A 19,265-nucleotide genomic window follows, 5' to 3' on the forward strand; every position below is an offset into this window, starting at 1 on the left:
CACACCTGTGGCCTATCAGGCCCACAGGGCAGCGCACCAATTTTTTTTATAGTTTTTTTCTTTTCTGCTTTATTTTCTTCTATTTATTTTTGCGTAGTTTTTTGTATAGTTTTTTCTTTTCTGTTATATTTATTTTCTTCTATTTATTTGTGAGTAGTTTTTCATCTAGTTTGCCAAAATTCAACATTTTCAGAGTTCATTTTGTAGTGATTTTCAATTTCACGGTCATTTTGTAAACGATTGAAAAATAGCAAATATAATTTTTTTCTTTTCTGCTTTATTTTTTCTTCTATTTATTTCTGAGTAGTTTTTTCTTTTCTGCTATATTTATTTTCTTCTATTTATTTTTGAGTAGTTTTTTATATAGTTTTTTTCTTTTCAGCTATAGTTTTTCTTTCTTTTCTGCTATTTTTTCTTTTCTGCAAAACTTGATGGTCAAAGTCTGGAGTTATAACTTAAAAAAAAGAAATGTCGACGTGCAATTAGTTTTTGCCATAACAGAAGAAGTCCGGAGTTGTAATAAGTTATTAAAAATAAAAAAGAGGTGCAATGCTCGTTAATTTGCTTCAAGCCTTTCGGAATAGTGTAAACTGCACTGCGCATAGCTCCGTGCAGTCTACCGTATTCCTGAAGGCTTGAAGCTAAGCAACGTGAGCATTGATCCTCTTCTTCATCGTCTCTGCACTCAGGGCTTATAAACCGCTCCTAGTCCCTCTCACTTCGCGAGGTGGGACTAAAAAACAGCTTACGTCTGGTTCATCCATGAACCGGTACTAAAGGTGCTCGTGGGGCCCCAGCCTTACCTGACACAACCTCATTAGTACCGGTTCGTGGTACGAACCGGCACTAAATGGTGATGGTGGGGCCATAGCCTGACCGGAGGCTGACACAGCCTCTTTAGGTACAAAAAATTACAAACTTTCTGTTAGTGCCCGTAGTTTTCAAATTTGAATAGTTTAAATTTTGAATTATTTGAAATTAGTGTGAATTTGTTTGCACATAAAATTTCTTCGCGTTTCAAATGCCAAAACACATAACTACCCTAACTATTACAGAGATTCCCCTCTGGGTGCGAAACACAGAAGAAAGTGATGATAGCTAGTGAAGCCGATCACATCCCAGATCTTTGGGTGTGAAACTTTTTCTTCGCGTGTGTCCCTTTGCGCCGTAACCATGGAAAATCTTCATCATTTAACGGGATGCTCGGGTCAATATTCACTGTGAATGGAGCAATTTCATCAAACTTTTCATAATCTTCTGACTTGTCTGTCTTGTCATCCACTCCCACGATGTTTCTCTTCCCAGAAAGAACTATGTGCCGCTTTGGCTCATCGTACGATGCATTCGCTTCCTTATCTTTTCTTTTTCTTGGCTTGGTAGACATGTCCTTCACATAGAAAACCTGTGCCACATCATTGGCTAGGACGAATGGTTCGTCTGCATACGCAAGATTGTTGAGATCCACTGTTGTCATTCCGTACTGCGGGTCTTCCGTTACCCCGCCTCGTGTCATATTGACCCATTTGCACCGAAACAAAGGGACCTTTAAACCACGTCGATAGTCAAGTTCCCATATGTCCTGTATATAACCATAATATGTTTCCTTTCCCGTCTTGGTTTCTGCATCAAAGCGGACACCACTGTTTTGGTTGGTGCTCTTCTTATCTTGGGCGATCGTGTAAAATGTATTACCATTTATCTCGTACCCTTTGAAAGTCATTATATTCGAAGATGGTAACTGGGACAGCAAGTACAGGTCATCTTCAATAGAGGTGTCATGCATGGTACGTGTCTGCAACCAGCTGGCGAAACTCCTGGTTTGTTCACGTGTAATCCAGTCATCAGACCGCTCCGGGTGTTTGGAGCGTAGCAAATTCTTGTGTTCATCCATATACGGAGCCACCAAGGCGGAATTCTGTAGAACTGTGTAGTGTGCTTCAGTGAGAGAATGTCCGTCCATACATATTATTTGTTCCCCTCCTAGCGTGCCTTTTCCATCCAGTCTGCCCTTATGCCGCGATTCAGGAACACCAATCGGCTTAAGGTCAGGAATAAAGTCAATACAAAACTCAATGACCTCCTCATTTTGATGGCCCTTGGAGATGCTTCCTTCTGGCCTAGCACGGTTATGAACATATTTCTTTAAGACTCCCATGAACCTCTCAAAGGGGAACATATTGTGTAGAAATACAGGACCCAAAACGTTAATCTCTTCGCATAGGTGAACTAGGACGTGCGTCATGATGTTGAAGAAGGATGGTGGGAACACCAACTCGAAACTGACAAGACATTGCACCAAATCATTCTGTAACCTTGGTATGATTTCTGGATCGATTACCTTCTGAGAGATTGCATTGAGAAATGCACATAGCTTCACAATGGCTAATCGAACGTTTTCCGGTAGAAGCCCCCTCAATGCAACCGGAAGCAGTTGCGTCATAATCACGTGGCAGTCATGAGACTTTAGGTTCTGGAACTTTTTCTCTGCCATGTTTATTATTCCCTTTATATTCGACGAGAAGCCAGACGGTACCTTAATACTGAGCAGGCATTCAAAGAAGATTTCCTTCTCTTCTTTGGTAAGAGCGTAGCTTGCATGACCCTGATGTATGCCGTCTTCTCCGTGCATACGTTGCTGGTCCTCCCGTGCCTCAGGTGTATCTTTTGTCTTCCCATACACGCCCAAGAAGCCAAGCAGGGTCACGCAAAGATTCTTCGTCACGTGCATCACGTCGATTGCGGAGCGGACCTCTAGGTCTTTCCAATATGGCAGGTCCCAAAATATAGATTTCTTCTTCCACATGGGTGCGCGTCCGTCAGCGTCCTTTGGAACAGGTTGTCCGCCAGGACCCTTTCCAAATATCACCTTCAAATCCTTGACCATATCATGTACATCAGCACCAGTACGGTGGCGAGGCTTCGTCCGGTGATCCGCCTCACCTTTGAAATGCTTGCCTTTCTTTCTTACGGGATGCCTGCTCGGAAGAAATCGACGATGTCCCAGGTACACATTCTTCTTACAACTATTCAAATATATACTGTCGGTATCATCCAAACAGTGCGTGCATCCGCGGTATCCCTTGTTTGTCTGTCCTGAAAGGTTACTGAGAGCAGGCCAATCATTGATGGTCACGAACAGCAACGCCTTTAGGTCAAATTCTTCCCCCATGTGCTCATCCCACGCACGTACACCTGTTCCATTCCACAGTTGTAAGAGTTCTTCAACTAATGGCCTTAGGTACACATCAATGTCGTTGCCGGGTTGCTTAGGGCCTTGGATGAGCACTGGCATCATAATGAACTTCCGCTTCATGCACAACCAAGGAGGAAGGTTATACAAACATAGAGTCACAGGCCAGGTGCTATGGTTGCTGCTCTGCTCCCCAAAAGGATTAATGCCATCTGCGCTTAGACCAAACCATACGCTCCTTGCGTCATCTGCAAACTCCTTCCCGTACTTTCTTTCGATTTTTCTCCACTGCGACCCGTCAGCGGGTACTCTCAACTTTCCGTCTTTCTTACGGTCTTCTCTGTGCCATCGCATCGCCTTGGCATGCTCTTTGTTTTGGAACAAACGTTTCAACCGTGGTATTATAGGAGAATACCACATCACCTTGGCAGGAATCTTCTTCCTGGGGCGCTCGCCCTCGACATCACCATGCTCATCGCGGCTGATCTTATAGCGCAATGCACCACATACCGGGCAAGCGTTCAAATCCTCGTACTCACCGCGGTAGAGGATGCAATCATTAGGGCATGCATGTATCTTCTGCACCTCTAACCCTAGAGGGCAGACAGCCTTCTTTGCTTCGTACGTACTCTCGGGCAATTCGTTGTCCTTTGGAAGCATATCCTTTATCATTACCAGCAACTTTCCAAATCCCTTGTCAGATACACCATTCTCTGCCTTCCATTGCAGCAATTCCAGTGTGGTGCCCAGCTTTTTCTTGTCACCTACGCAATTCGGGTACAACAATTTTTTGTGATCCTCTAACATGCGCTGCAACTTCTTCTTCTCCAAATCACTTGCGCAGTTTCTCTTTGCATCGGCAATGGCCCGACCTAGATCATCAACGGGCTCATCTGATGCCTCTTCTTCAGCTTCTTCCCGCATTGCCGGCTCAGCTTCTTCCCGCATTACCGGCTCAGCTTCTTCCCCCATTGTTGTATCATCGTATTCAGGGAACCCATGGCCAGGATAGCTGTCGTCGTCCTCTTCTTCTTCATTGTCTTCCATCATAACCCCTCTTTCTCCGTGCTTGGTCCAAACATTATAGTGGGGCATGAAACCGGACTCAAACAGGTGGACGTGAATGGTTCTTGACGTAGAGTAATTGCGACCATTCTTACAGCCAGCACATGGACAAGGCATAAAACCATCCGCCCGCTTGTTTGCCTCAGCCGCAAGCAGAAAAGTATGCACGCCCTCAACGAACTGGGGAGAGCATCGGTCATCGTACATCCATTGCCGGCTCATCTTCATTACACAACACCGAATAGACCAAATTAATACAAGTTCATACATAAAGTTCATACAACACTTAAATGCAACAAACAAATAACTCTCTAGCTAAAGCATTTAAATGCAACAACAAATGCGATCAAGATCGCAACTAAGGTAACAATTGATCCAACAGCATAATGATACCAAGCCTCACTATCGATGGCATATTTTCTAATCTTTCTAATCTTCAAGCGCATTTTCTCCATCTTGATCTTGTGATCATCGACGACATCGGCAACATGCAACTCCAATTCCATCTTCTCCCCCTCAATTCTTTTCAATTTTTCTTTCAAGTACTCGTTTTCTCTTTCAACTAAATTTAACCTCTCGACAATAGGGTCGGTTGGAATTTCCGGTTCACATACCTCCTAGATAAAAATATCTATGTCAACTTGATGGGCATAATTTGTCATAAACACGAAATGCAACAAATAGTTTTAAAAGAGAATATACCACATCCGAATCATAACAAGGACGAGGGCCGACGGGGACGGATATCAAAACCATGGCACTATGTATAACAAACAACGTACGGGTAAGATAATTATTATACGAGTAACTATATATCCAAATCACACAAACATCAATTTTTTATATAAAATTTCATGAACAAGAGGCTCACCACAAGGTGGTGCCGGCGACGGGACGGTGCGGGCGATCGACGGTGGTTACGACGGAGATTTAGAAGGCACTAAGTAAACCACACCTACATATGCAAACTAAGTGTTATTTTGACCTCAAATTGCATATAAATCAAATACTACCACATATAATTCCTCCCAAATTACTAAAACCCACAATTAATCACTATATAAACCAATGCAAGAGCTAATCTAGCAATGAGATATGAAAGGACAAAGTTGCTAACCTTGATGATCATTTGAATGGATGAGGGCCTGCAAATCTTGACAAATTTGGGGCAAATTTTGTGATGAACTCGAGAGGAAGAAGGGAAGAACAGAGGAGAGGGAGAAGGGAAAGGGGGAAGAACAGAGTGCGGGTGGACGAAGGATTTATATAGGACGACCTTTAGTACCGGTTCGTGCCACGAACCGGTACTAAAGGTGCTAGAAGGGCCCCACTCTGACAACATCCTGCCACCACTCTCATTAGTATCGGTTCGTGGCACGAACCGGTGCTAAAGATTTGCCACGAACCGGTACTAAAGAGCTCCTCCCGGCTAGCCGTTGGAACTGGCACTAATGGACACATTAGTGCCGGTTTTGTTACAAACCGGGACTAATGTGTCTCACATTTGACCCTTTTTCTACTAGTGATAGTAAGGGACGGTTCTCGGTAAGATCGGCATACAAGGTCCATATTCAACTGATGCAGCAGCAACGTTTGCGCCAAATGGGCAGTAGCTCAACGGGACAACAAGATAGAGAAATTTTCTGGAAAACGCTATGGAAGATTCAATGTCCTCCAAGAATACATCATTTTATGTGGAGATTCGCCCATAATAGCCATCCTCTTCTTCGAAATGTTGAGCGGGTTGGGGATGAACTGGATGCCCAATGCATTATATGTCATCGACACTTTGAGGATGGAGGGCATCTGTTCCTGCGCTCTAAGTATGTCAAGCAATTGTGGTGGAGCTGTGGCCTTGAGTACACTTGACAACAACTTCTTATTGCGAGTGTTTCATCACTGCGACCGGGTCTTTGTTTTATATTTCTCTTTCTTTTTTATTTTGCTTTTGGTTGTGTGCATCCTTAATGTTTTTCAATATCTTGTTGGTGTAGAGGCTGAATGTAATTGATATCTTCATGATATTAATATATTCCTTTTATGAAAAAAAAGGTGTTTGTTTTCTAATGAGAGTTACAGGGAAAAGCTTCCAACCTTTCTATTGACCGTATAGGCCTGAGGAAGTTGCCGAGCCAGTGGCGGCAGGAAAGAATTGGACTCGGCCTCACATATTGCGTTGTTATGCCCGTCGTCGTCGACTCGTCACCTTTGAAGTGCTAGCGGAGACCAGAGGTTCCCCTATCCGCACCACACACTAGTCCACTAGAGAACAGAGTGCCAAGCCATCTTCGCGTCCAGGGCAGCCTGCGCAAGTTGACCGTGGACCCGTGGTGCTCGCCCAAGAACCACGCACTCAAGAGGCCCCAGCGATGGTGCTGACCCGGCGGTTCATCTTCCTCTTCCCCGCCGCCGTCCTGGCCGAACTCACCTCCGCCTCCGCGTCGCCCTTCCTGTCTGGTCCGTGCGTGTTCCGGTGCTTCCGTCCCAACTACTCCGCACTAGTATTTTGCTTCTTGGAGCCAACTGTGATGGGTTTGTTCTCTGTTTTCTTGGTGCTTGAGCAGACAGCTTATTCCAGGCCAGCACCGGATCGACGGGGAGGAGCTTGCTGCAGACCAAGAATGGTACGTGGTTTACTTTCTTCCTCTTGCTAAGTTTTGGTCTGGTTTTAGTGATACAGAACTACAGAAGATCTTGGAAGACATACTCTGTCTGCGTTAACTGACTTGGTGCGGATTTGATGGTGCAGATACTGAATTCACATGCTTGTTAACTGAATATAGCTCCATTGATTGTGCTCATGTGCGCTTAGAGTTGAGAGGCTGATGTGGAGTTTCTGGACTTCTAAAAACAGAGTTCGACCGGAAACTACCAACGGAAATTAGTTACCAACTAGCCTACTGAAAGTTGGGACTCCAGAATTCAATTTCCTATACATTACTTGAAACCAAGATTTCCATCTTTGCATAGAAACAAAAGAATCAGTACTTCTCACCATGTTCAGGACTTCCTGTACCTTCATCTGATACGCTTCCGTTTATTTTTGTCCATGATTATCAGACTGCCCTATGAGCTTCGAGACCCAGAACTACACGGTCCTCACAAACAAGTGCAAAGGGCCACAATACCCTCCTACCGAATGTTGTGATGCTTTCAAGGAATTTGCATGCCCATTTGCCGCGTATATCAACAACCAGAGCACTAACTGTGCAGACACAATGTTCAGCTACATCAGCTTCCATGGCTACCCAGCAGGCCTATTCGGCGACGAGTGCCTAAAAGGAAAAGAAGGGGTTTCTTGTGAAGGCATCCCAGCGGTAGACACCGGCGTGCCCAGTGGCGGGCGACAAGTTCAAGGGGTTTCGCGTCCTTTGTTTGTGTTCCTGTGTGGACTAGGAGCAATGTTGTTATCTTGAGTGGCGATTCCTTGGACTTTCAACAAACATGGCGTGTTGTCAGTTATAAGTTGTAAGGCTTAGGATTCATTTGCTTCTCCTTGACACTCTCTTCCATTGCTATAATGTACCCTTTTGTTACACAATTATATACATGACATCTTAAGATTCAACATTATATGGATGATCACATCCTGCTATTGGGAGAGTGCACACCCAAATTGTAAATCAGGGAATCAAATATCAATTAACTATTTTCCAGTCTAACTGATAAGTTGTGTGTTCATTTGTCACTGCATTGCCATCTTCATGTATTTATATGTAATGGTGCCTTTTGGATACGTTTTTACAGGTAATACTGCAACCGAGGTGGCGTTTTAGAGTATTGTCCGAACACATAAGCACATCATGTTCAGAACATTGTCCGAAGAATCTTTGCACCTTGCTCAAAGCAGCCACCGTCGTAGACGTGCCCAACATAGAAAATAGGAAAAATCAATCAATCACCTAGTGATATTTAGAGAACTAGCTTAATCTCCTGTGGATCTAGCTCAATGTTCGCATCACTTGAGACAACGCAGTCCAGGAAAGTAAATTTGGATAATATATCAAATTGCCCGTCTAGCTCAGTTGGTAGAGCGCAAGGCTCTTAACCTTGTGGTCTTGGGTTCGAGCCCCAAGGTGGGCGAATTTTGTTTTTCACTTGTTTGCGTTAGCAAAAACCCCTTGTGGTCTTGGGTTCGAGCCCCAAGGTGGGCGAATTTTGTTTTTCACTTGTTGGCGTTAGCAAAAACCCATTTTGGCATTCATGTTCATTTCAACCTCTACAAATTTTTCTGTTGCATTTATTTCCCGATTTACCGTGCATTTCTTCCATATCTAAACAACCCATAAATTTTGAACATCTAAGCATGTTACATTCACATAGGTCATTCGCCAACTGAAAATCAAAATGTTATTTTGCTATTTTCAAAAGAACAGAACAATGTTATTATCATCCGCATTTTTTTTATTTTGCTACCTATTTTAGTTATCTGTTGTAATTCTCATGTATACTATATTTTTATTAATTTGTTTTTTTTTTTGCAAAGCCCATTTTGACATTAATTTGATTTTCATTCCTTCTTTTTTGCATTGCATTTATTTCTTGATTTATTTAGGCATTTTTAGATGAATTAGTTAAGGTCCGTCCTGTTCTGACATGTCTAAATAACCCATAAGTGCTGAACATTTAGGCGTGTTACATTCACATATGTTATTTTGCTTCCTATTTTAGTTATGGGTTGCAATTCTCATGTATAAATATTCTATTTTTATTAATTTGGCTTTGATTTTGGCTTCCTGTTTTACTTTTTGATGTTTGCAAAGCCCATTTTGACATTAATATTCCGCATAGGTTGGTCGAGCGAAACATTTACATGATGTATGCCTTGTGTTGAAACATAGGGTTTCTTTGCCTGTGCTCGGCATCACCATGCCGGTCGGCATCGCCTTCGCCTCACTGTGCACCTGTGTCACTACCGCTGCAGCTTGAGCGTGTGGTGTGGCATCGTGCCTGGCCCTCGCAAGGCTCCCAGCAGGCCAGCACCATGGCCTATGCTCTGTGCTCGTTCTTGTGGCCAGCATCGATATGGAAGCCATTGTTGTGCTCCAACTATGGTCTGTCATACTCATGTATGCATACTAACTACAATCTTGTCTTCACAAGGCAACACCCTGAGCCAGCTAGCCCGAGAGAAAGGGGATGGGAAAAGCATGCATGATGCGATGAGCCGGGCGAGAGTCATGGCATGTGCCCTTTTTTTTGATAAAGGGAGTATATTAATACCAAGATGATGTCAATTACACCCGGCCTATGGAAGAACATAATGTCTAAAGAGACATCAAGAATGCACACGGCCGAAAGATCATAAGAAGAAAGAAGAAAACAAAGTCCCCGCCGAAGCAATTAGAGGCTCACAGCGCCAAGAGCAGTGGTGACGCCACCTAAACTTCAAAAAGGAATGAAGTTGTTGGCGACATCCAAGGCTAGTGGCGCCCGTGTTCACATTGGATCCGATTGGGCTAGTTTGGTGCAGCGATATCCAAGATGCTGATGGGGGGATCATGTTGTTCGTCTTTTTGATGATTCCAAGGTGCTCTCGCAACAGATCAGGTGAAGCACACGTGTCAAACGATCGGCGTTTTGTAGCAGTGGTGAATGGGGTTGACAACAATGGCATGTGCCCTGTGGAAGGTGTAAACGTGGTTTCCTGTTGTTTTTTCATCTAAACAAGGTATTGTATAGACTTATCGTAATAAGAAAACTCACAAAGTTGCTTTTCCTAAAAAAATCGAAAAACAAGTTTTCCAAGATCTCATGCCTAATACTTCAAATTTAAACAACCACAGCTAGGCTCAGGGGTTGTACGACAATTGCGTCTTTGTACCACTTTTCTATCTTTGTATGACTTCAACCAGTCATACAAAGGTTCGAAGTCTCCAACTACACAATCTTAATGGAGCAACAGCATGCTGAGGTAAACTTGTTCTGAAATTGAAACCACAAAACCTATAAAAAAATTAAAAAAAAGATTACCCCGGCCTCTGCATCGTGCGATGCATACAACCAACTTTATTGCATTATTCAACAAGATCTTACAAAATAAATACATAGATGAATTCAAAGCCACCTTTCTGGCAAAAACTATCATCCTACCTACAAGATTGATGATGTGTCCGTGGCCGCTAGCCACGCACACGTGCCTTGAAAATTTACGCCACCAAAATGCAGAGTATGGGCGGGGCAAATTGCTCCGTGAGATCATGTTGTGTGGAAAGAATTAGACTCGACATAACGTATTGCGCCGTCAAGTCATGGAGGTCGTCGTCGCCTTTGAAGTGCTAGCGGAGACCATAGGTCCCAATATCCGCACCACCACTCCACTATCGAACAGAGTGCCAAGCCATCTTCGTGGTGCTCGCCCAGAAACCACCCGCTGAAACAGCTCCAGCAGCTTGCGAGCGATGGCGCTGACCCGTGGGTTCATCTTCCTCTTCCCCGTCGCCGTCCTGGCCGGACTCGCCTTCGCCTCCGCGTCGCCCTTAATGTCTGGTCCGTGCGTGTTCCGGTGCTCCCAACTATTCGGCACTACTAGTATTTTGCTTCTTGGAGCGAGCTGTGATGGGTTTGTTCTGTTTTATTGGTGCTTGAGCAGACAGTGTATTGCAGGCCAGCACCGGATCTACAGGGAGGAGCTTGCTGCAGACCAATAATGGTATGTAGTTTCCTTTCTTCCTCTTGATAAGTTGAACCCCATGACAGTTTCCCGATGAGAAAGGCGTGACAGCTCCCCGGTGCGCAGGCACCCTCTATGAACAGTAAATTCAAAAAAAACAAACTGAAACTTTGCAACATCAAAGATGGTCAAACTTTGTAGCTCCTTTCAAGTTTTCATGCCAAAATATCATGTAGAGAAAGATGTACGAACGAGTTTCAAATTTTAGTGCTAAAGGTGCTCAAAACTTCAAGCACTAGAATCTTTTTCGTGCATAGAGCTCCTCGAATGGTTTTTCTGCATGAAAATTTGCAAGCACCTACACACTTTGATCATCTTTGATGTTGCAAAGTTTCAGATTTTTTTCTATTTGTTTTGATTTTACTGTTCATAGAGGGTGCCTGAAAAACCACTATCTTTCCGGATAGGTGCGACGCGACGATGGGTGGGGGGGGGGGGGGGTTGGTCTGGCTTTAGTGATACAGCATTACAGACGATCTGGTTGGAAGAGATGCTCTGTGTTAACTGACTTCGGGCGGGTTTGATGGTGCAGACGCTGAAGACACTGAATCCACATGCTTCTTAACTGAATTTAACTCTCTTGATTGTGCTCATATGCGCTTAGGATTGATGAGGCTGATGTGGAGTTTTAGACTTATAAAAACAGAGTTTGACCAATGGAAATTACCAACTATCCTATTAAAAGTTGGATCTCTAGAATTCAAATTCCCATACATTACTTGAAAGTTGAAACCAAGATTTCCATCCTTGCATATATAGAAAAAAGGAGACATAGTACTACATCACACCATGTTCAGGACTTCCAGTACCTTCATCTGATATGCTTCCGTTTATTCTTGTCCATGCTGATCAGGCTGCCCTATGAGCTTTGAGTCCCAGAACTATACAATCATCACAAGCAGGTGCAAAGCGCCACAGTATCCTCCTAAAGAATGCTGTGATGCTTTCAAGGAATTTGCATGCCCATTTGCCGTCTACATCAACAACCAGAGCACTAACTGTGCAGACGCTATGTTTTCCTACATCAACTTGCATGGCTCGTACCCAGCAGGCCTATTCGGCACCGAGTGCGTCAAAGGCAAGGAAGGGGTTTCCTGCGAAGGCGTCCCGGGGAAACATGCCGGCGTGCCAAGTGGCGCGCGGCGAGTTCAAGGGAGTTCCCGTTCTTTGGTTCCTATCTTGTGTGGGCTAGGAGCATTGTTGTTCCATTGAGTGGTGATAACTTGCACTTCTTCGAAGATCGCATGTTGTCAGCTGCAAGTTGTAAGTAGTAAGATTTAGAATCAATTTGGTTCTCCTTGGCGTTCTCTTAATGTGGTGACTGGACATTTGGCTTTACTATGAGATATCTCTCCAGAAACCACTTGATATAGTTGACTAATAACACCTCTTATATTGATATCATGTGGCCATTTGTTGCAGAACTACATGACATCCTGAGATTCAACATTATATGATCACATCCTGCTAGTGGCAGAGTGAAGACCCAAATTATAAATCAGGGGACTAGGAGTGATTATTTTCCAGTCTAACTAATAATCGAGTGTTCATTTGCTAATGCATTGCCATGTTCATTTTATATGTAGTGCCATTTGGCTATGTTTTTCCAGGTAGTAATGCAATCGAGATGGCGTCTCAGAGCATCTTCAGTCGTGCCCTTCACACATAAGCACATCATGTTCAGAACATTGGCCCAAAGAATCTCTGCACCTTGCTCAAAGCAGCCACCGACTGCCCTCCGGCGCTGTAGACATGCCCAACATAGCAAATACTCCCTCCGTCCGAAAACACTTGTCATCAAAATGAACAAAAAGGAATGTATCTCGAACTGAAATACATCTGGATACACCCCATTTTATTCATTTTGATGACAAGTATTTTCGGACGGAGGGAGTAGGAACAATCAGTCAATCACCCAATGACATGCAGGGAACAAGCTTAATATCCGGTGGAACTTTTCGGTTGTCTGCTCAAAAACGTTGCCTACGGTAAACTTACGGGTTCGTACTATTTATGTTCACATCACTTGAAACAACCCAGCCAAGTAATACAAATTTGGAAAATTTATCAAATAGCCCGTCTAGCTCAGTCGGTAGAGCGCAAGGCTCTTAACCTTGTGGTCTTGGGTTCGAGCCCCAAGGTGGGCGATGGTTGAAACTTTTTTTTTGCGTTTCGAAATCATTTCCTGATTTACCATGCATTTCTTTCATATCTAAACATAAACAACCCAAAAAATTCTGAACATCTAGGCATGTTACATTCACATAGGCCATTCGCCAACTAAAAATCAACTTGTTATTTGCTACATATTTTAGTTCTTTGTTGTAGTTCTCATGCATAAATCAACTTCTTCTTTTTTGTGAATTTACCATTTTAAGTTGTTCATTTTTGCGTTTCGTTCATTTCCTGATTTACCATGCATTTCTTTCATATCTAAACATAAACAACCCAAAAAATTCTGAACATCTAGGCATGTTACATTCACATAGGTCATTCGCCAACTAAAAATCAACTTGTTATTTGCTACATATTTTAGTTCTTTGTTGTAGTTCTCATGCATAAATCATATATACTCCCTCTGTCCCAAAATATAAGAACGTTTTTAACACTACACTAGTGTCAAAAATGTTTTTATATTGTTATTCACTAACTAGGAGTATTTTTTAATTTGGATTCCTATTTTTTTACCTGTTCAGAAAGCCCATTTTGACATTAATGTTGTTTTTTATTTCTTCTTTTTGCTTTGCATTTTTCTTGAATTATTTAGGCATTTCTAGATGAATTATTTTAGGTCCGTTCATTTCTTACATGTCTAACTAACCCATAAGTGTTGAACATCTAGGCGTATTACGTTCACATATGTAATTCGTCGGTAGAAAATCAAATTATATATTGCTTCCTATTTTAGTTGTGGATTGTAGTTCTCATGTATAAAAATTTTATTTTTATTAATTTGGCTTTGGCTTCCTATTTTACTTTTTGGTGAGCCCATTTTGACATTAATGTTTTAATATATTTTTATCTATTGTCCACATATCTTGGATTTATGTAGGCACCTTTCTTAGGGGAGGGGCGTTTTGGCTCCCAGGAGCATTTATGAACAGTACCGCAAAAAAGTGTTAAAATGTTTTTAAAAAATTCTGAATTTTTTTGGATGTTCATGAGTGTTTCGTCTGTGCAAAAACAAAATTGTGGTGACATTTTGTGGTAAAATTTGGTGTTTGAATTTGTTTTTTTACGGGCCCTTTTTGCCGAAAACTTTGCATGTAGAATTTGGACTAATTAGGACGTGCTCCCGGGAGCCAAATTAGACTTCCGCTTTTCTTAGACTAGTTAGTTATTTTTAAAAATTGCATTTCTAATATCTATTTTTAGACTTTTTATAAACACATGTGTTTTCGGTGCATAGTGGACGGTTAAAGCGTGCGGAGAATGTCAAGAGATGGCTGGGTAGACCGAATTTGACATGGGAGGAGTCCGTTAAGAGAGACCTGAAGGATTGGAGTATCACCAAAGAGCTAGTTATGGACAGGGGTGCATGGAAGCTCGCTATCCATGTGCCAGAGCCATGAGTTGGTTGCGAGATCTTACGGGTTTCACCTCTAGCCTACCCCAACTTGTTTGGGACTAAAGGCTTTGTTGTTGTTGTTGTTATTTGTTCATATGCCATTTTGTCTTATGATATAGTGATTTTTAGGTGTCTGACTTTGTCCGACAGTAAAGGCTTGTATTGTCCAAATATACAGCTAGTCAAAATTTCTCATGTAAAAGTATTGTGATGTATTTTTACCTTATACTCCTTAGGGCATGTACAATGGTTGATGAGGCGGTTTTATCTTAAGTCTTGCATGTATTTTAGAGATGACAAAAAAATATGTCTACAATGGGTTATATCTTAGCCTTATCTTCAATAACTTGTCATTCCTTAAAACATGGTGAGACAAACTGTGCTAAGAGATCATCTCTTGTCTTCTCTTAAATAAGAGAAGACAAACCTTTTCTTATTAGTTCTCTCTCCTCCACATCATCATTTATCCTACGTGGCACTCCTAAGATAGCACCATTATACATGCCCTTACATGTATAATCAAATCCTATTGTGTATCTCCTCCGTGCTTGCATGTGGGCAAGTATGTATTTGGGTGTCTAGCGCTCGATCACTGAGTTTTTATTTTGAAGTCAGAAGATTTTTAGCATTGATTTTCTACCCTCAGTAAACAAAGTGGTTCGTGGCTTGACCGGCTTAGCAATCAGTTCCTGGCCGCCGTCGAGGCGTTCCGGCACAGGGTTGGGGCAGGACTGCCAAGTGCCAACTGCTTCCTCTTCACCTCACCCGAGTACATCTACTCCATTCAAGGTACACAGCAGACGACTGTAGCTCCCTGCACCGGTAACGATCGAGCGCAACTGTTGCCGGGTCTCGTGTGTTTTCTGCTTGCTGAGACTCACCGGGTTTTCGATTCTCAAGTGAAATCTATCAGTGTGCAGTGCAGGCCCTCTCAAGAACGCGCTGGACGAAACCGTTCGACAGGAATTTTTTTGCTTGCTGAAAAGAGTCTGAAACCCACCACGTTTCCGCTTCTGAAGTGAAATCTACTGTATGTGCAGGCACTCTGAAGAACGCGTTCGACTCGGGGTCGCGGCCGCCGAATGTGTGGGCAGACAGGGCCGGCGCCATGGCGAGCGCCTGGGGGAAGTCCAGCGGCAAGCGGTCGGCGTACCACACCCGACCGGTCCGGGTGTTCCTGGACATCCACTTCATCAACAAGCCGGCGAGCTTGGTCTTCGTCTCGTTTCGTCATCAGGTTCTTGATCAGTTTCAGATTCATGGGATACCCACACGAACAAATCTGTGGTGCGAATCCATGTACACACTTTGTTGATGGATCTGTTACGAGTTTTGCACTGATCTGAGCTGCAGTCCGCTAGCGATGTGTTCCCACTTCCCAAGGCCCTGAGGTTCGTCTGCTGGTGCTCGCAGCACACTGCACACCTGCCGCCATTGGGAGTGGCGGCAGGTCATTCATAGGCCGTCAGCTGCGCTTTAGGCCTCGTTTGGTCTCAGGGTTTCCCCCCGGGATCCCTGCCTGTTCCCCGGGCTGGGAACCCACGAGCCAACCTAGCCCTGGGGTGATCCACCCGGTCATTTGGTGGCCCACGAGATGGGGGTAGCCCGGCCCTTTCCACGCCTTTTCCCTGGGAGAGCCTTCCACGCCTCCAGTGGTCGGGGACGAAACCCTCGTTCTCTCGGTCTCGCGAATGAGAGGCGGCGGCGGCAAGATCCGAGAGCGACGCTCCGCCCTCCTCCGTCCAAGGCTCCGCCCGGCAACCGGAGGCGACGCACCACCGCCTACACCTCCACGAACTGCTCCTCCGGCGGGGGCAACGGCGACCGGGGTCATCATCCTCCCTCTTCCCGGATCTCGTCTCTGCCCAGAGGTCATCCTCCTCTTTGACCAAGGCCATCCCCTCCTTCTCCTCTTCAACTAACCATTTTTCTCCGCCATGGTGATTTCTTTTCTGCTACACGAACTGACGAGCGCCTATACAGATCGAAGGACCTTCTCTGTTGTCTGAAATTTGTACCAAGTGAGCAGCTGTACTGAAGAACATCGAACGTTTTGCAGTGCATCTAACTAACCTGACCTCACAAGTGAGCACAGCCACCCTTACCTCCCTGTTATGCTAATCTATATGCACAATGTTCTAGTATATTGTGAAGAGGGCAAATTTGTTTGTGGGTGGGTTAATTCAAGGAGGTAGGATTGGTGCAAAATGTCCTTTCAAGAGATACTCTGTTTATCTTGTCGTATCTTATATTCCAAACATTCTAGGGTCTTGAAAGTGCGTGTAAAAGAGCAACTATTTGGTTTGTTAATCTGTCAGGCAAAACCTTGGAGTATTATCTTATCATCACAGATCATATATTAATCCAACCATCCTGGTGCGTTAGTGCATATGTATGTTGGCTGCAAACTGAAACAGCATGTTCCAATTTATGGTTCACCACCTGAATTGCTAAAGGAATATTAGCTTACCATGTACAGTAATAGAATCATTTCATTGTGTTCTGTTTAGTTGAAAAATGGAGTGGTATACAGGAAGAATGACATGTGTCCTGTACTCACAGCTGCATTTGATCAATCCTAGCTTATTTGGTTGTGAATCGAACATATATTTTGCTTGGTTTGTCTAACTCATGAGTGACCATTGATTTCTAGTAGGTGCTGATTTGTAGGTCTGCTCTGAAATTAGAAGTTGGCTTTATCTGAAGACCTTGTGTAAAATTGCTTGGTGCCTTTCGAAAGATTTCACTCAGAGCAAGAAAGGTACTCCCTCCGTCCGGAAATACTCGTCGGAGAAATGCATAAAAATGGATGTATCTAAAACTAAAATACGTCTAGATACATCCATTTATCCGACAAGTATTTTCGGACGGAGGGAGTATGTGACACAGACATCCTTTTGACATGGTCATTGAGGAAGCTTAAATTATGCAAAACTACTGCTCTTGTGATGTTATTTTTCTGTGCCTAGTAATGAAAGTGTTCTTATTTTAGTATATGAGAAAATTGTTGCTCTTAATTATGTATGTAGATGGCACAATAGAGATGGTATTATCTCTGTATTCACTCCTGAGCTTTCTTTGCAGCATAGAGATGGCATTATTAGTGCTTTATTTATAATTATTATTGTTGTATTAATTTTGTTTTCATTGGGTATAATAGTGATGCATTCTAGGAGAAATAAAATTAGATTATCTTGCAAGAACAAGAAGAAGACGATGAACTATTTTTCCTTTTGGTTCCCGCTTTATATGCTTGCCTTTATGAGGAAAAACATCCAGTTCACACATCATCTTTATCCGGGGCTGCAAAGGTTAAGGAAATATTAGAAGGTCATGAGAGTTGGTCTAGGGTTGAGTTTCAGATGGAACCTGAGATTTTTAAGTCTATCGTGGATATCTTAAAAGAGAGGAACTATTGAAGGGCACGTCGCGTGTTGCTGTCGAGGAGCAGTTGGCAATGTTCATGTACATGATTTCGCACAATCTGGTTCTTAGGACATTCTGAATCTGAGTACTCTATAGATCTTCAAAGAAGATTGAAGAAATTATATTCTTTTCGCAAGTAATGTGGTCTTGGTTTTGTTATGCACACTGCACATACAATATGTTGGTTAATACCATTTCATCTTAATCTGTTTATATACTTAGAAATAGTCTTTTGAAACTGTGAACTAGTGTTAACTTAATTTTGTGTAGTTCAGTGATCATCAAGTTGCGGTACCTCATGTCGATGCGAAGTGGAGAGAAGACCCGAGTAGGGCTAGTGGTCGTTGCCTTGCAATTAATCTTATTCAAAAGTCCCTCTGCCTCTGACATGGCAATTGATAATTCAAGTTTTTTTATTGTTGTGAACAAAGTTGAACGATGATGGCACGTGAAAACGGTTTAGGCCAACACTTGGTCGCAGTGAAATGTGGACCGGACGGTATTTGAACCTTGGTGAACTGATGGTTATCAATTGTAATATTTCTTTCTAGTTTACCGGAATTCTGAAATTTTGTATGTGTTTTTTAGAATTATTTGTGAAATTCTTATCTATTGTCAGTTATTATCTGTAGAATTTTCTATGAAGGCTGTGAAATTTTGTATGTACAAGTCTATTGTTATCTGTGTATGATGAAAGGCTAAGTCTGTGTGTTATCTATAGGACTTTCTTCCCTCCCCCTTGTTGCCATTTGGCCACCCAGGGCAGTGGGAACTTCTCCCACGTGGTGGGAGGGATCTTGTGAGCACAGGAGAATCTCCCCTAGGGGGTTTATTTCCCTGGTTTTTTCCTGCCCAACAACCAAATGAGTGACATGACAACGGGAGAGCGGGGAGCGGTGCCGATCTCTTCTTCCCCTCTTGTCCGCTGCGCCTCTATCTTCTCCCTCCTCTCTCCCTCTCTCTCCCCCTCCGGGAGAAGTAGAAGAACAGTACTTTGCAGTTTTTGAGCTCGATTTTCGGTATTTAGAGGCCGATTCAGGAGTTGTGGCAGCTGAAGAAAAGATAGATCAAGACGAGAGCTACAATATGCATGGTATTATTTCTGCATCCATGCTATCTGTCGTGATTTCGATTAAATGTTCTACTAGTACTGTTTTAGGAAGTAGATTACTGATTTGGAGACATTTTGGAGCATTTGGAGTTGGATTTTTTGTTTGAGGTAATTGAAGAAGTTGTAGATCAAGTTAAGACCTATGAAACACACTGTTTTTTCTTCTCTTTTTTTTTTGCATTCATGCTGTAGTTCAGTTGTTTCATTAACTTGTAATGTCGTATTACCTCAT

At 43.1% G+C, this 19,265-nt stretch overlaps 2 protein-coding genes, 1 long non-coding RNA gene and 2 other non-coding genes across 6 annotated transcripts; all 5 read left to right on the forward strand.

Moving 5' to 3' along the window:
* The first annotated feature begins 6,481 nt into the window (after window positions 1–6,481).
* LOC123066707 (GPI-anchored protein LLG1) lies at window positions 6,482–7,906 on the forward strand. Its single transcript, XM_044489743.1, has 3 exons — window positions 6,482–6,712; window positions 6,820–6,879; window positions 7,316–7,906. Exons 1-3 carry the CDS (start codon window positions 6,625–6,627, stop codon window positions 7,669–7,671), a joined length of 504 nt encoding a protein of 167 aa, XP_044345678.1. The 5' UTR covers window positions 6,482–6,624; the 3' UTR covers window positions 7,672–7,906.
* Window positions 7,907–8,265: 359 nt separating this feature from the next.
* On the forward strand, window positions 8,266–8,338 carry TRNAK-CUU (transfer RNA lysine (anticodon CUU)). Its single transcript has one exon. It is a non-coding gene; the product is annotated as a tRNA-Lys (tRNA).
* Window positions 8,339–10,555: 2,217 nt separating this feature from the next.
* On the forward strand, window positions 10,556–12,327 carry LOC123066708 (GPI-anchored protein LLG1). The gene is made up of 3 exons (XM_044489744.1): window positions 10,556–10,744; window positions 10,848–10,907; window positions 11,782–12,327. Exons 1-3 carry the CDS (start codon window positions 10,657–10,659, stop codon window positions 12,138–12,140), a joined length of 507 nt encoding a protein of 168 aa, XP_044345679.1. The 5' UTR covers window positions 10,556–10,656; the 3' UTR covers window positions 12,141–12,327.
* A 675-nt stretch (window positions 12,328–13,002) lies between these two features.
* TRNAK-CUU (transfer RNA lysine (anticodon CUU)) lies at window positions 13,003–13,075 on the forward strand. The gene has a single exon. It is a non-coding gene; the product is annotated as a tRNA-Lys (tRNA).
* Window positions 13,076–15,978: 2,903 nt separating this feature from the next.
* LOC123072545 (uncharacterized) lies at window positions 15,979–18,594 on the forward strand. Of its 2 annotated transcripts, none has more exons than XR_006435216.1 (5): window positions 15,979–16,367; window positions 16,480–16,581; window positions 17,150–17,257; window positions 17,837–17,839; window positions 18,193–18,594. It is a non-coding gene; the product is annotated as an uncharacterized lncRNA (long non-coding RNA). The 2 variants fall into 2 exon arrangements; XR_006435215.1 differs by having other exon boundaries at window positions 17,153–17,257.
* Window positions 18,595–19,265: the final 671 nt, after the last annotated feature.

The sequence above is a fragment of the Triticum aestivum genome, chromosome 3B, assembly GCF_018294505.1.
Source record: "Triticum aestivum cultivar Chinese Spring chromosome 3B, IWGSC CS RefSeq v2.1, whole genome shotgun sequence".
Classification (NCBI taxonomy): Eukaryota; Viridiplantae; Streptophyta; class Magnoliopsida; order Poales; family Poaceae; genus Triticum; species Triticum aestivum.